Source organism: Capricornis sumatraensis, chromosome 14 (assembly GCF_032405125.1).
Source record: "Capricornis sumatraensis isolate serow.1 chromosome 14, serow.2, whole genome shotgun sequence".
NCBI lineage: Eukaryota > Metazoa > Chordata > Mammalia > Artiodactyla > Bovidae > Capricornis > Capricornis sumatraensis.
Genome location: NC_091082.1, coordinates 76,350,076 through 76,363,439, shown reverse-complemented (window position 1 = coordinate 76,363,439; position 13,364 = coordinate 76,350,076). Strand labels below are relative to the sequence as shown.

Sequence of the window (13,364 nt, the reverse complement as noted above, 5' to 3'; positions counted from 1 at the left end):
CTTATTCTAAGATCTCGAGGCTGACTTCCTTGTGCTTTTGGAATGCTTCATGATATCACGTGGAGCTCGCTAGCAGAGGCAAACACAGCTCCTGCACCTGCTGCAAAGTAGCTTAACTCTACTCAACTCCGAAGATGAACCCTTCTGCCAGCGTTAAGCGTTGCAGTGTAGAATGTTTTCATAGGGTACCTGATTTGAACAGAAAATGGATTCACTCTGTTTGGGCTTTAATGAAGTACCTTAAGAAATATCGGCCTCTACCACTTCATTATACATGAACTGCAACGAGTCTCTCCCCTATATTAAGCATGGAGAGTGGAAGGAGTCGCTCTTCACAGCTGCCACAGGAGCCCCCAGTGGCTGTTCTTGGCAGATTAGTGGGGGGGGGATTTGATAGATGAAAGTGAGATTTTTCACCCTTGGACTTGAAGTCTCAACTGGTTGAGTTTTGAACAATGTGCTAAATGATTAAAACAGGTACTTTTATGCATTCAATCCTGTCTTTATATATTAATTCATGCTAGGATTTCAGGATTAGCACAGCAGTCACCCAAAAAAAAAAAACCCACACAAAACAGATCACTGCTTTTGAAGCATTCTTTTATATTTCAATTATAGCCTAGAATGGTTTACAGCACACCTGGAAATCTGCCTTCAAAGGCATGATTTCATTACAATGTTTAATTTCCAAAGGCATTTTTGTGCCCAAGTTCCCACTACAGCTGGCTGCACCCTCAACGATATAGTATGTCAATCCCCATCACCAAGCCACCAAAATGTGTAATCAAGTCTTGACTCTGAGTTTACTAGAAAACCAGACACGTCCTTCCCTACATAAAACTGCAGATCTAAAAATTCTAAAGGATATTTTTAAATGTGTGAGCTTTCAGATGGGACCATTTCCTCCATGATGTTTCACAGGGCAAGTCCACACCAGAAATCTATGCATTTCTCGAGCAACAAAATGCCAACAAACAGAATCAAGGCTATGTTTCTATTCAAAACTTAGGCCAACTTGCTTGAGTGAATTCTGACCCTATTGTTCATTTCCCAGCTCCAGCAAGTCCATTAGTTGTTCCAATGTGACTGATGATATAGAAGAAATGAAATGTGGCTGAACGGAAAGAAAATAGGCTTTGATGTCAGTTCATCTCCCAGCTTCTATACTCGCTGTCTCCGTAACTGTATGAGTGATAGAACCTCGCAGAGTCTCAGCGCTTTCTCCTCTGCAAAATGGGGATGGTGATTACCCCCATCAGCCACAGGCTGTTAGGGGCGTAAATGAGATAAAGACCATCCACCATGTGCGTGGCCCACCTTAAGTAACTACTTCACAAATGGTGCTTTCTGTTGCAGCTATGTATCGCCACGATCATCCTCCTCAGTAATAAAAAAAACAAAAGCAGGCAAGCCTCAAGCATCTTTGTCATCAGCCGCTATTGCCATCCCTGTCAACCAAAGAATCAGAAAACAGAAGTTATCTGAAAATAAAGGAGAAGAGGCAGGCAAAAGCAGAAGCTGGAAGGTCCATGAGTAACATAAAAATCTAAAAGGTATAAGAAAAAACATCACAAAGCAGTGTCTCCCCGAAGAGTTTCTTTAAGAGTCTCACTAAAGGTGTTTATGGGACACTGGAATATCACTCTGAAGCTTTCCGAGGGGATCTATCACGTGGGTTAGGCTAGCCTGAAAATGAGGCAATCCGGGGACTTAATTTAATAAACCATCTGAAAAAGATCCGATGCAGTTCTGCATTGCACCAAATTCCTTCACGGAGCATGGTGCCGTATAAGGGTATTATTCCACCATATTCAGGATGACTAGGAGTGAGTCTGTATATGATAAATGAGGTAATATATGTAAGCAGTGATGGGCTATGTGATAATTATTTTACTTGGAAAAGAGCCCTTTTGTAACCCTGCGTGGAGAAAGTGAGGGCAAACTTTGCAACTGCTTCGCAGGCCAGCTGTGATTTATCACCTTTCACTAAAAGCAGTCTTGACATTTGGAGGTATGATTTTACGGTCCCTACTTCACTCAAACTGTAACATTCACTCAAATTAGTAGCACTTAAACTATAAAGGGTCCACCATAACTGCATAAACATTCTATAATTGATTTTGCAAAAAAACGAAACAAAACAAGGTAACTTTTACTTCTCCTGTGCTTTAAAGGCCAGCATTTTAAGTTTCCTTTTCTCCTTCCCACCCAATCATTAAACGAGACCTGATCTCTGCTCTTCAAAATAAAAAAGGAAGAAAGAAAAAACACCCTGAGAAAGTATTCCATGGAATACACATATACACACAGATACACATGTTGTGCACATGTGCATACACAGAAAAGGAAGGTGATGAGGTATGAGAATCATGCTGTGAAAATAGTCTTGAGCTATAATTAATAGTATAGAATTCCAAATAACAAGGCAAATCACTTTCAATATTGAAACCTAATCCATGGCATAAGATACTTTTGCTGCTGCAGTATAGCCTTTTCCACAAGATACAGGGTATTTCTGGGTGACTCACATGCATTTATCCAGTGAAACAATTATTTAACTATCCAAGAAATGGGGTTACAGTGCAGAAGAGGCAGATAGCCTGGAGGACACAGTTTCTACCTGCTATGGCCAGAACGACCTAGTTTTAGAAGTGCTCAATTCCGTTATCCACCCCATCCGACACTGTTTCGTAAAGCTCTGCTCCAAGTAACGTTCTCCATTCCCACCTCACCCCTCCCTATTCTTCCTCTGCCATATGCCTGCTCTGGAGTGCTCAACAGAGGAGAAAGACCCTGTCCCCAAGTTCTTATTACCCTGCTCTATTCAAGTCCACAAGGCCGCACGTTTACTCAGCCATGTCTCACAGTGTGTCACAAGAAACAGAACCAGAACCTAACCTCTCACTCAAACTAACATGCACGCCAGTTAACTTCCTGTGTATCATCCAAGGGGACACCAATCCCATCCAGCCCAGCTGAGGCCACACCAGGCCTGTGCATAAGCCACCTGCCAATTTCAACTCCAGCTGAATTCTGAAAGCTGAGCTCCTCTGCTAAACACTGCCACGTGGTTGAAGAAAACGTGGTGGATTCCGAACAGAAACCCCCTCCTCCACGACCAAAGGATTCTACCGCACTGCCCAAGCAAAATGCCTGAGACACTTGCTTGATTTATCTCCAAAGCACCAAACATAAGCCAGGTCCATCTAAGCCTCACAATACCTCTGTGTGAGCTCTAAATCCCATTTTCTTTCTCTAGTTTTCTTTAGAGAAAAACAGCTCCGATGCTGTGAATTCTGCAATGCGTTCACTGCAGATAAGAAAAAGAAGACAGAAGAACCAGTTCCCAGGGAGAGGAACCACATCTCTGAATCAACTGCTAAAAATGCACAACTAAAATAACAACGGGAGAAGAGTCACCCTAAACTGTCATTTTCATATGAGTAGCTTCCTGGTTTATTTGGTTTGGAGTTTTGCATTTTAACAGGAAAGCATAAGTGTATGTGAGCCCACAAAAATAGGTTTCTTCAGTGGCAGATTGGCCTGTAAATCCTCCAGCATGAAAGTTAGACCCCTCTTGTGGGATCATCAAAAGACTATAGTGAAGAAGGCCTTTAAAAACAATTTGAGATGTTTTTGATTTGCTGTCCATTTATCTGTAAAAATGGTATTATTACCCACAGTAGTTATTAATGAGGGTAAGGTTTTGTTTTTATTTTTTTTAGGGTTTTGTTTTTCTAGTTTTGTGACCAACAGCACAGCTTAAATGCTAACTGTTTATAAGGGTTACAGACACAGTCTTGGCAATTACTAGGCACCAGGGATTAAATTCAATGATCTTATCACAAGCATTTTGAAGAGGTAATCATCCAGAAGCAAAAGTTTAAAATACCTTGCATTAGGTTGTAAGGGTTTCTCTGTAGGAACATATAGTTCGGTTGTAAATTAAGAAGCAGAGAAGTTGAGATGCCTCCACATAAAATATAGAGGAATTACATACAAGCATTCAAACCTTCACTGAAGTATGGAAAATACTTCAAAAGATGACTAGACGCAGACTCTGAAATAGCAGTTCACGCAATTACATTCCAACGGCTTTGGAACATAAACCACCATACATCAGTTGGATAACTGCAAAAAACAACTTATGCGCAATCAACCTCTACTCTGGGTAGTCTGGGATTTCTGTAACTGACACGTCTATAATTAACAACTGCACCATCTTCATTTTCCTAGGCAATCTCTTCGTAAAAGTACAGGAAAAGAAATTGCAGAGTAACACAGACCAAAGAAGCAAATCTCATAGCCAAGAAAAATCCTTCCTTCAGAGGCTATACCACTCACTTGGAATACACAAAAAGATGAAGACCAGGGGATTACCTCACCTACAATCTGTCTATCAAGAAAACAGAGACAGTGCCAATTTACCTTACAAAACTGACATTAAGCTAATAAGATTTCACATTATAATCTTTACAAAGAGAAAACACAGTACAAAATTCAGAAATCTCCCCAGCAGCCTACTCTTCAATCGTTTCTTAATCATGGTTGACTATTTTAGTCCTCTGCAAATGCAAACATATCTAGATGCATTTAAGCTGGCTATAAAACACAGCAAATTCCGCTATTATCTCACAGGGCCAGGGAATGAGGTGTTCGAGTACTCCCATTATCACAGATAAATTTCCAATTCCCAAAAGATTAACATAAAATCAAGCCATAGCAATGTCTTTAATGTAGGCTAGCTTTACTTTGATGAAAGGAAATGCATGTTAAGATGCTATACCTTTATAAACTCTAGCCATTATGAAAATAGCAAAGTGTGAGACACTTCTACCATAACTGCTAGCTTTAGATAAATCAGCTTTCAGTAAAGATGAAAATACAAATTTGTAAAAGAAAAGGGGATAATTTAGAGGATAATCACCAACCCTATGAAATGGTTATGGATTTTTTTAGGCTCCTTTAAAAACCAGGACTCTTATTTCAGCCTGAGAAGAGACCCAAGAGTTATCAAATTCATCCTTCCACAAAGTGCTGGATTTCCTAATAAAAAAGTTATCGATCTTGAATAGAATATGGCCAGGAAGAGTAGTCTCAAGTACTTCTGTTATTTATCTCTCTTTATTATTTTTTAATTAAAGTAAAAGTGAAGTCGCTCAGTCATGTCTGACTCTGTGACCCTATGGACTGTAGCCCTACCAGGCTCCTCCATCCATGGGATTCTCCAGGCAAGAGTACTGAAGTGGGTTGCCATTTCCTTCTCCAGGGGATCTTCCCAACCCAGGGATCGAACCCAGATCTCCCACATTGCAGGCAGACGCTTTACCCTCTGAGCCACGAGGGGAAAAGTATAGTCAATTCTCTACCATATGCAAAAATAGATAAGCAGTGGGAACCTGCTGTTTAGCACAGCTCTGTGACAACCTAGATGGGTGGGATGGGGGTGGGGGTAGGAGGGAGGTCCAAGAGAGAGGGAATATATCTACACATAGCAGATTCACTTTATTGTACAGCAGAAACTAACACAAAATTATAAAGCAATTACATTCCAATAAAAATAACGCAGAAAAAAATGTAGAGTCAAGATTATTCCTAAAGGAAGTAATTCCAGCATATTTTTATATTTTATTGGAATTATTTATATTCCTTATTACTATTAAAGTGGCCTCCTTGCTTTCCTTAGAGCAGCAGTATTTAGCAGAAATATAATGTGAGCCATATACTTAATTTAAAATTTTCCAGCAGCTACATTAAAAAGTACAAAGAAGTAAAATTCTTCAATACATTTTATTTTAAATGGTCATTCAAAGTTCTATGCTTTTAATATGCAACTTCTTCCCTGGGTCTTTCCTGGGTCAGGAAGATCCCCTGGAGGAGGAAATGGCAACCCACTCCAGTATCCTGGACTGGAAGATCTTATGGACAGAGGAGCCTGGTGGGTTGCAGTGCATGGGGTCACAAAGAGTCGGGCATGACTGAGTGACTTAACACTTACTTACTTATGTAATTAATATAAAAATGACTAATGAGATTATTTTAACCTTTTGTCATACTAGATCTTCAAAAGCTGCTGTATATTTTATACTTACTGCACGTGTGAGTTTAAGCTAGCCACACTTCAAGCACTCGATAGCCACGTGTAGCCGATGGCCACCCTACTGGACAGCACAATCTGCAATTAGCAACTGTTCAAGGAACTGCAAGATTTTAGCTCAGTGGTAGATCATAGTTTCTATGACTAAAGCCTCCTAAAAATGCAACAAGAAGACTTATGAAAGGGTCAGAGTCCAATCTCTGGAGGGGCCTGGGTAATATCTGTTTTATTAACTTTTTATTTTATATTGGACAATAATCGGTTAACCACATGATGTTAGTTTCAGGTGTACAGTAAAGTGATTCAGTTATACATATGCAGGTATCTATTCTTTTCGACTTCTTTACCCATTCTGGTTGTTACGTAATACTGAGCAGAGTTCCCCGTGCCATAGAGCGGGTCCTTGTTGGTTACCCATTCTATAGCAGTGTGCACATGTCCATCCCAAACTCCCTATCTAACTACCCCCCTCCCCCCATCCCCATCTGGCAACCATAATTTCCTTCTCTAAGTCTGTGAGTCTGTGTCTGTTTCTGCAAATAAGTCCACTTGTATCATTTCTTTTCAGAGTCCCCATATAAGCAATATCATAGGATGTTTCTCTTTGTCTGATCTGAGTGGTTTGTCTTGCCAAGCAGACCACTGTATTGAGTGGTTCCTGTGTGCCCGACACTGTGATACAGTAGCAATTTTGCAAAAACTAACTCACTTAATCCTCTCAACAAGGCATGGAGGCTGCCACTCTTACCATCTCCATTCACAGATGAGAAAACAAAAGCACAGGGTGGTTAAGAAACTACCCAAGATCACAACCCAAATCAGTGACAGAGCCAGGATTCAAACTCGGACAGTTTGGCTCAAGTTCACATTCCTAGCCACTAAACTCTGCTGTTCTCCATGTGTTTATTTTTCAAATATAAGAGCTAATCATAAGGCAGCATTGTTTTTAGCTATTTTCCTCCCAATCTAGGTCAGTTATTTTTCAAGCCATGTTGGGGGTAAGAAAGGCACAAGGAGATGGGACTCCAGAAAACCCTATCGACCCCTCAGCAAACAGAGCAGCTCCAACTTATCTATCGGAGTTCCACACAAGAGTTTATTTGGGGAAAAGGGAAAGGGTAAAATCCATTGATTCAAATATATTGTAGCTGTATTATCAGAATTCTAATTTTCTGAGCTTCCTGTATCTCTCGTCTCCTCCTTAATAAAAGTTCCCAGTCAGAAACTCACACCTTTTTTTCTGAACTTATTCAAAAGAATTAAATTTTTTTTTTCTTAAAGGGTTCATTTTATTTTCTCTTGCCAGGTTCTTATTATGCCTAATTGGCATCTCTGTGAGAAGGGAAAGGCAACCCACTCCAGTATTCTTGCCTGGAGAAGTCCATGGACAGAGAAGCCTGGCAGGCTTCACAAGTAGTTGGGCACGACTGAGTGGCTAACACTTGCGCTTACTTACTTCCTCCCGTCACCCCAATCCCCATCATTTTTCTGCCGTTTGGTTCTTTCTTACAACACAAGGTGCCTGTGCCATGCTTCACCTTGGAATCTTTTGATGGCTTTCTATTTCAAGGCAGTGTTTTATTCCCTAAAGGATTCAAAGAGTATTTATTGGAAGGCGTAAATAACTGTGAAACACTGAGCTCAACACATTCTTTTTTTTTTTTAACTGCAGAAGTTATGAGAGTGTTTCTCAAAGCATCTTACCACGGCCCCTTTCTCTGCCACTACACATCCCTGGGAATTAGAACAGTGGAGTCAGCCAACCTGGACCATAAAAGTAGAAACCAAGAGTAGTCGCCTGGCACGCTTGTAAGAAGCATTAAATGAGTTGATCAACAAAAGGTGCTCAGCATAGCACCTGATACATTAAAAGCTGGTGATTATTTTAATTATTTTTGTGACATGTTTTAGGAACAATGTGCTATGGGATCTATTAATAATTAAAAGTACTTAGATACATCAAACCCTTCAAAAGTGGTCTCCACCTATCTACGCACCTGCTCCTTCCTCCCCTCCATAACCCTTAGACACCCACACCCACACACACCCACACACATACACAGATCAGTACAAACTGCCCTCTGCCCTTACCTGAAAATTCCACGTTCTTTCCTGTTTCTATACCTTGGCACAGGATGTTCTCTTTGCTTTGTTTCTTGTTTTTCCTATTCTCCCAGCTCTTGGGTTTTTGGGAGCAGAGACCCTGTCATATTCTGCTTCCCCAGGAGATGACTGTTTGCGAATCACATGCACCAGGCCTGGGAACCAAAATGGCAGCAAAGCCGTGCATTCAAAACCAGATTTGACCTTCGAAAAGTTTACCGTATTAGTTCAGGGATTTTTGAGAACCAGCCCACTGTTCTCCTTGCGTGGCCCTGCAATAAACCTTTTTTTGCTCCAAACTTGGATATGTTGGTTTGGCCTCACTGTGTATCAAACACAGGATCCTGCATTCAGTAACAGGAGGATGAAGTCATACAGGACACAGTCAAACACCAGTAGAGAGACAACGAGGCCTTTGGTGACCCCAGGTGCCTCACGATGACCTTTCATTTTGTTGGAAGAGGAATATGTGTTTAACGCTAAAACGTGTATCCTTTTACATTAACGCTTGAGTATATTTAAAAAATCACTGTTCATTAAATTAAAAAACAAGTTTACCATATGGACAGAGATCATTGTACATTTGTCAAAATCCACAGAATGTGCACCAAGAGTGAACCCTCACGTAAATTATGGACTTTGAGTGATATGATGTGTTAATGTGGGTTCATTGACTGTAACAAAGGTGCCACCCTGGTGTGGGGTGTTGACAGCGGGGAAGCAGTGTGGGCGTGACGGGAGGCATATGGAACTGTGCTTTCTACTCAAATTTGCTATAAACCTAAAACTGTCTGAAAAAATACAGCCTATGTTTTTTGGGGTTTTTTTTTTTGACCACTTGCAGGATCTTAGTTCTCCAACCAGGGACTGAACCCGTGTCCTCTGCAATAGAAGCATGGACTGCCAGGAAATTCCCTACAATGTTTTGGGCTTTTTGTTTTTGTTTTCTGGGGTGCATTGGCGGTGGCATGTGAACTCTTAATTCTAGCTTGTGAGATCTTGGTCCCTGCCCAGGGATCAAATCTGGACCCCCTGCATTGGGGGCATATAGTCTTAACCAATGAACCACCAGGGATCCCCCCTATAGTCTATTTTTAAGTTATCTAATACAACACCAACTGTAATTAATGTCTATCAAAACTGAAATCAAAATTTATTTTATTTTCTTAATACAAAGCGGAGAAGGCAATGGCACCCCACTCCAGTACTCTTGCCTGGAAAATCCCATGGATGGAGGAGCCTGGTAGGCTGCAGTCCATGGGGTCACTAAGAGTCGGACACGACTGAGCAACTTCACTTTCACTTTTATGCACTGGAGAAGGAAATGGCAACCCACTCCAGTGTTCTTGCCTGGAGAATCCCAGGGCCGGGGGAGCCTGGTGGGCTGCCGTCTATGGCGTCACACAGAATCAGACACAACTGAAGCGACTTAGCAGCAGCAGCAGCAGCAAACTCTAAAACATGCATGCTTCATGCCGGTTTACACACGGATGCTTAAACGCATACACCCAAATGTGCGACTAATAAGGAAAAAAGAGCCAACTACCAACCACCAAGGTCAGAACCTTTCACGTGCTTATCCAATTGTGTAAGTTACCAAGCTACATATATCCTTTGGGCCGGACAGTCTCCTCCACAGGAAAAGAAAAGTCAAAGGAAGACCTGAACACCCAAACCAAAGTATAAACATGAAGACCAGTCAGAGAAACAAGTGCTCAGGTGAAACAGTCCTTCAGAAGATAAGAGGCAGCCTGCGGTAGGTGCCAAGGGGAGAGGAAGACCTTCCCTGACCCCAACTCCTTGTGCAAATGGAAAGAGGGTGTGGATCCTGAGAAGTGAGGAAAGAGATCAAATATGATCATTTTCCAGAGGGACTACCCTGAGAACTGGGCAATGATATCCCAGAGCCCAGGGCAATCACAGGCTCTTCCTTACCCTAAGGAGGGCTTGACTCTCAGGGATCTGCCATCAGTTCAACGCTGGCAACTGTTCAACCACGGTCCCTTACCTACCAACCTACAAAGCTCTCAAGAAACAAATGCCTGAGTGGGTCCCTCTCAAAAGTCTCTTCTCCTGAATGTCTACAAGGCTGCAAAACGGCAGGGCTTGCTTATTACCAAAGGGCATATTGCTCTAAGAGTCTCTTCTAAAGAGAGGTAACGTGACTGTCTGAATGGTGAACCCTGGGTTTGCTTAAAGCCCAAAGAAAACACGGGTCATGAGGAATCTTAAGAGGAACAAAACTCCCATTTTACAAGCTCCCACAAAAAAAGCTTCAATAGTCATGCTCACTATAAATGCTTTTTTCTTTTTTTTTTTCTTTTACCCTCTTTGAAGAGGAGAGTATAGAAACAAACAAAAAATAAAAGCAGCTATATCCACCCAGTATGTGGGAGTTTTCTCCTTGATATGTAGCTGGAACATCAAAACCCCAGCTACCCCACTTGATTGTTTTTAAAGAGAGTAAATGACTTTGGGGAGGAGAATCTCATTACAACCTCCTCATGGGCTGAAAGCAAAGGGGAGCTGCCACACACACACACCTATTTCCTCCCCCCCACCGCCCCCATCCCTGTGCAAGCTCTAGGGGGTATCCTTGCTTCTCCCAGCGTCAGAGCAGGTCCCCACATCCACTGAAAGGTGTTACGAAGGAGGCCACGCTGGGAATCACAGGATGCTTAGAAACCAGGCTGAGGCTGACAAGCAGGCCCTCGGCCGCACTACGGCCTCGTGTCCACACCTCACACGCGCACCCTTACCTCCCGCAGCTCCAGCCTCTGGGCCACCGCCTCCAGGCACTCCCGCCCCGTGCTCTCCACGGACAGCGTGCACTCGATAACGCTGCTGTCCAACAGGCGGATGCGAGTGACAAAGCAGTTCTTGCTCAGGACGTTGTAGCGCCGAGTCCGGCGCAGCTTCAGGCCGAAAGGCATGGCTCTGCAGGCCTGGGATGCCGCCCTCGTGTCCCGGCGCCCACGCCCTTGAGATGGTCTTAGCAGCTTCGTGACGGGGCACTACCACCCGTGCTCCTCCAGGTGCAGAAAAGGGCGTCCATGCCCGGCGTGGTGCTCCGGAAGGTCGCTGCAAACACAAATGTAGCAGCAAGGTTACGGGCTGGAAGGGAAGCTCCAGGCGGCACACGTTCCTCCCGCATGAGCACATCCCCCTGAGGCCCAGATTCAAGAGCCTGCAAACTCTGATGCTCCCAAGCGCCTTGGTGGAACCCATGCACTTGACCTTATCTTACAAGGGTGATATGACAAGATCCACTTTATGGCTAGAGACACGGATGTTCAGAGGATTAAAAAGACTCATCCAAGAACCCACATGGCAAAGTCAGTATTCAAACCGATGTCCATGCAATTTCAATTCACATTTTTAAGAGATCATATTTAATTTATTAGATAGGCACAGACCAAAAAAATTAGTAATACCCACCACTGAGGAAAATGCTGGGTAATATTTTTTGGTGAGAGTGTAAACTGATGAAATGCTAAAAAAACAAAGCTTGGTTACTAATAATACATAAAACTTTAAATGTATATATCCTTTTACTCTCTGAACTTCTACTTTAAGAAATATTTTCTAGAGATACATTTGACCAAGTTTGAAAAGGACATCCACTGAAAAATTGTTTATAAGTAGCACTCTAGTATTCTGCCTGGAGAATCATGGACAGAGGAGCCTGGTGGGGTACAGTCTATAGGGCTGCAAAGAGTTGGACACGACTGAAGCAACTTAGCATGTGCATATAGCATAAAACTGAAACATTTTCTCTGTCAACAGAGGATTGGTTACATAAGTAGTACTATACCCACAGAGTGTAAAAATATGCTATCACTGACAATTGAAATAAATATATCATTTGCAAAGTTGTTTGAGTTCGGCTAGGTAGCTAGTGTTTTTAGTGTGGCAGTCTAGAACATGGAATTAAATGGAATTTAAAAAAGCAAGATGCTTACTGTATGCATAGATTCCAGTTGCATAAAATTAAAAATACGTAGAAAAGATATATTCTTGTGTATACATTAAATATTTCTGAAAGGATGCACAGAAAACTGTTGGGTGGCTGCTTCTTGGGAGAGAAATCTTTTACTTTTCTGTGTGCTCTAATAAAGATTTATTCTTAATCTACTTACAGAGTATCACTTTTATAACTGAAAAAAATAGGTAGCCAAAACGTGTGCTCCTAGATCGCGGATGATAGAAGGAAAAGTTACTGTATTAACTCTGGTTGAGTTAAAAACTGAATATTTATGACAACGCAGGTAAAGAAAATCTCCTTCAATGTATGAAAGTGAAAGTGTTAGTCACTGAGTTGTATCCCACTCTCTGTGACCCCATGGACTTGTAGCCCGCCAGGCCCCTCTGTCCATGGGATTCTCCAGGCAAGAACACTGGAGTGGGTAGTCATGCCCTTCTCCAGGGGATCTTCCTGGCCCAGGAACTGAACCCTCTCCTGCACAGCAGGTGATTCCTTACCCTCTGAGCCACTGGGAAGCTCCTTCAGTGTACCCATGGTAGTTTTAATGATGGTTGTTTCAGGTGAATGGAATTATGAGAGACTTTGCGGTTTAAACGTTTCTTTGACTACTCTTGATTTTCTGTTTTTATTGTCGTGAACACTGCTTTAATGATCGGGAAAAACATAGTGAATAAGATATTATGTTTACTCAAGAACCAACCTTCTATTAAAACCATCCAACAGCTTGTATTGAAGTCACTTTAACCGTAAGGTTGGAGAAGTCTCAGATGGGCAGCAAAACTTGGAGTTCAATAAGATATTTATATCTCACTGCCCCTCTTTACCCAGCTATCAGAAAGTTTGCTTCAAGTATCATTAACTTCAAATTTCTTAAGTCTCTTCTCTATTCTTTTTTAAGATAAACTTTTTATCTTATATTGGAGTATAGATGATTAACAACATTGTGTTAGTTTCTGGTATATAACAAAGTGAGTAAATTATACATATACATGTATCCTTTCTCAAATTCTTTTCCTATTTAGGTTGTTACATAATACAGCCTGTCTGCTCAAGAAAGAAGGAGTGAAATTTGAACTTTTTTTAAACTTCTAAATATATTGTCCATTTCAACCCCATTTACCAGCTCTCTGGTGTTGACTTATAATCCCTATTTTACAGATGGAAAAAGTGAGGTTCAAC

At 41.8% G+C, this 13,364-nt stretch overlaps 1 protein-coding gene across 1 annotated transcript in view; it reads right to left on the bottom strand.

Annotated features, from left to right (window-relative positions):
- The window catches only part of PTPN14 (protein tyrosine phosphatase non-receptor type 14), a 114,176-nt gene extending 103,043 nt beyond the window's left edge, over nt 1–11,133 (bottom strand). The window contains exon 1 of the mRNA XM_068986211.1: nt 10,960–11,133. Within this exon, the coding sequence (XP_068842312.1) occupies nt 10,960–11,133 (174 nt within the window). The remainder of the gene's footprint in view (nt 1–10,959) is intronic.
- Between the last annotated feature and the right edge of the window lie 2,231 nt (nt 11,134–13,364).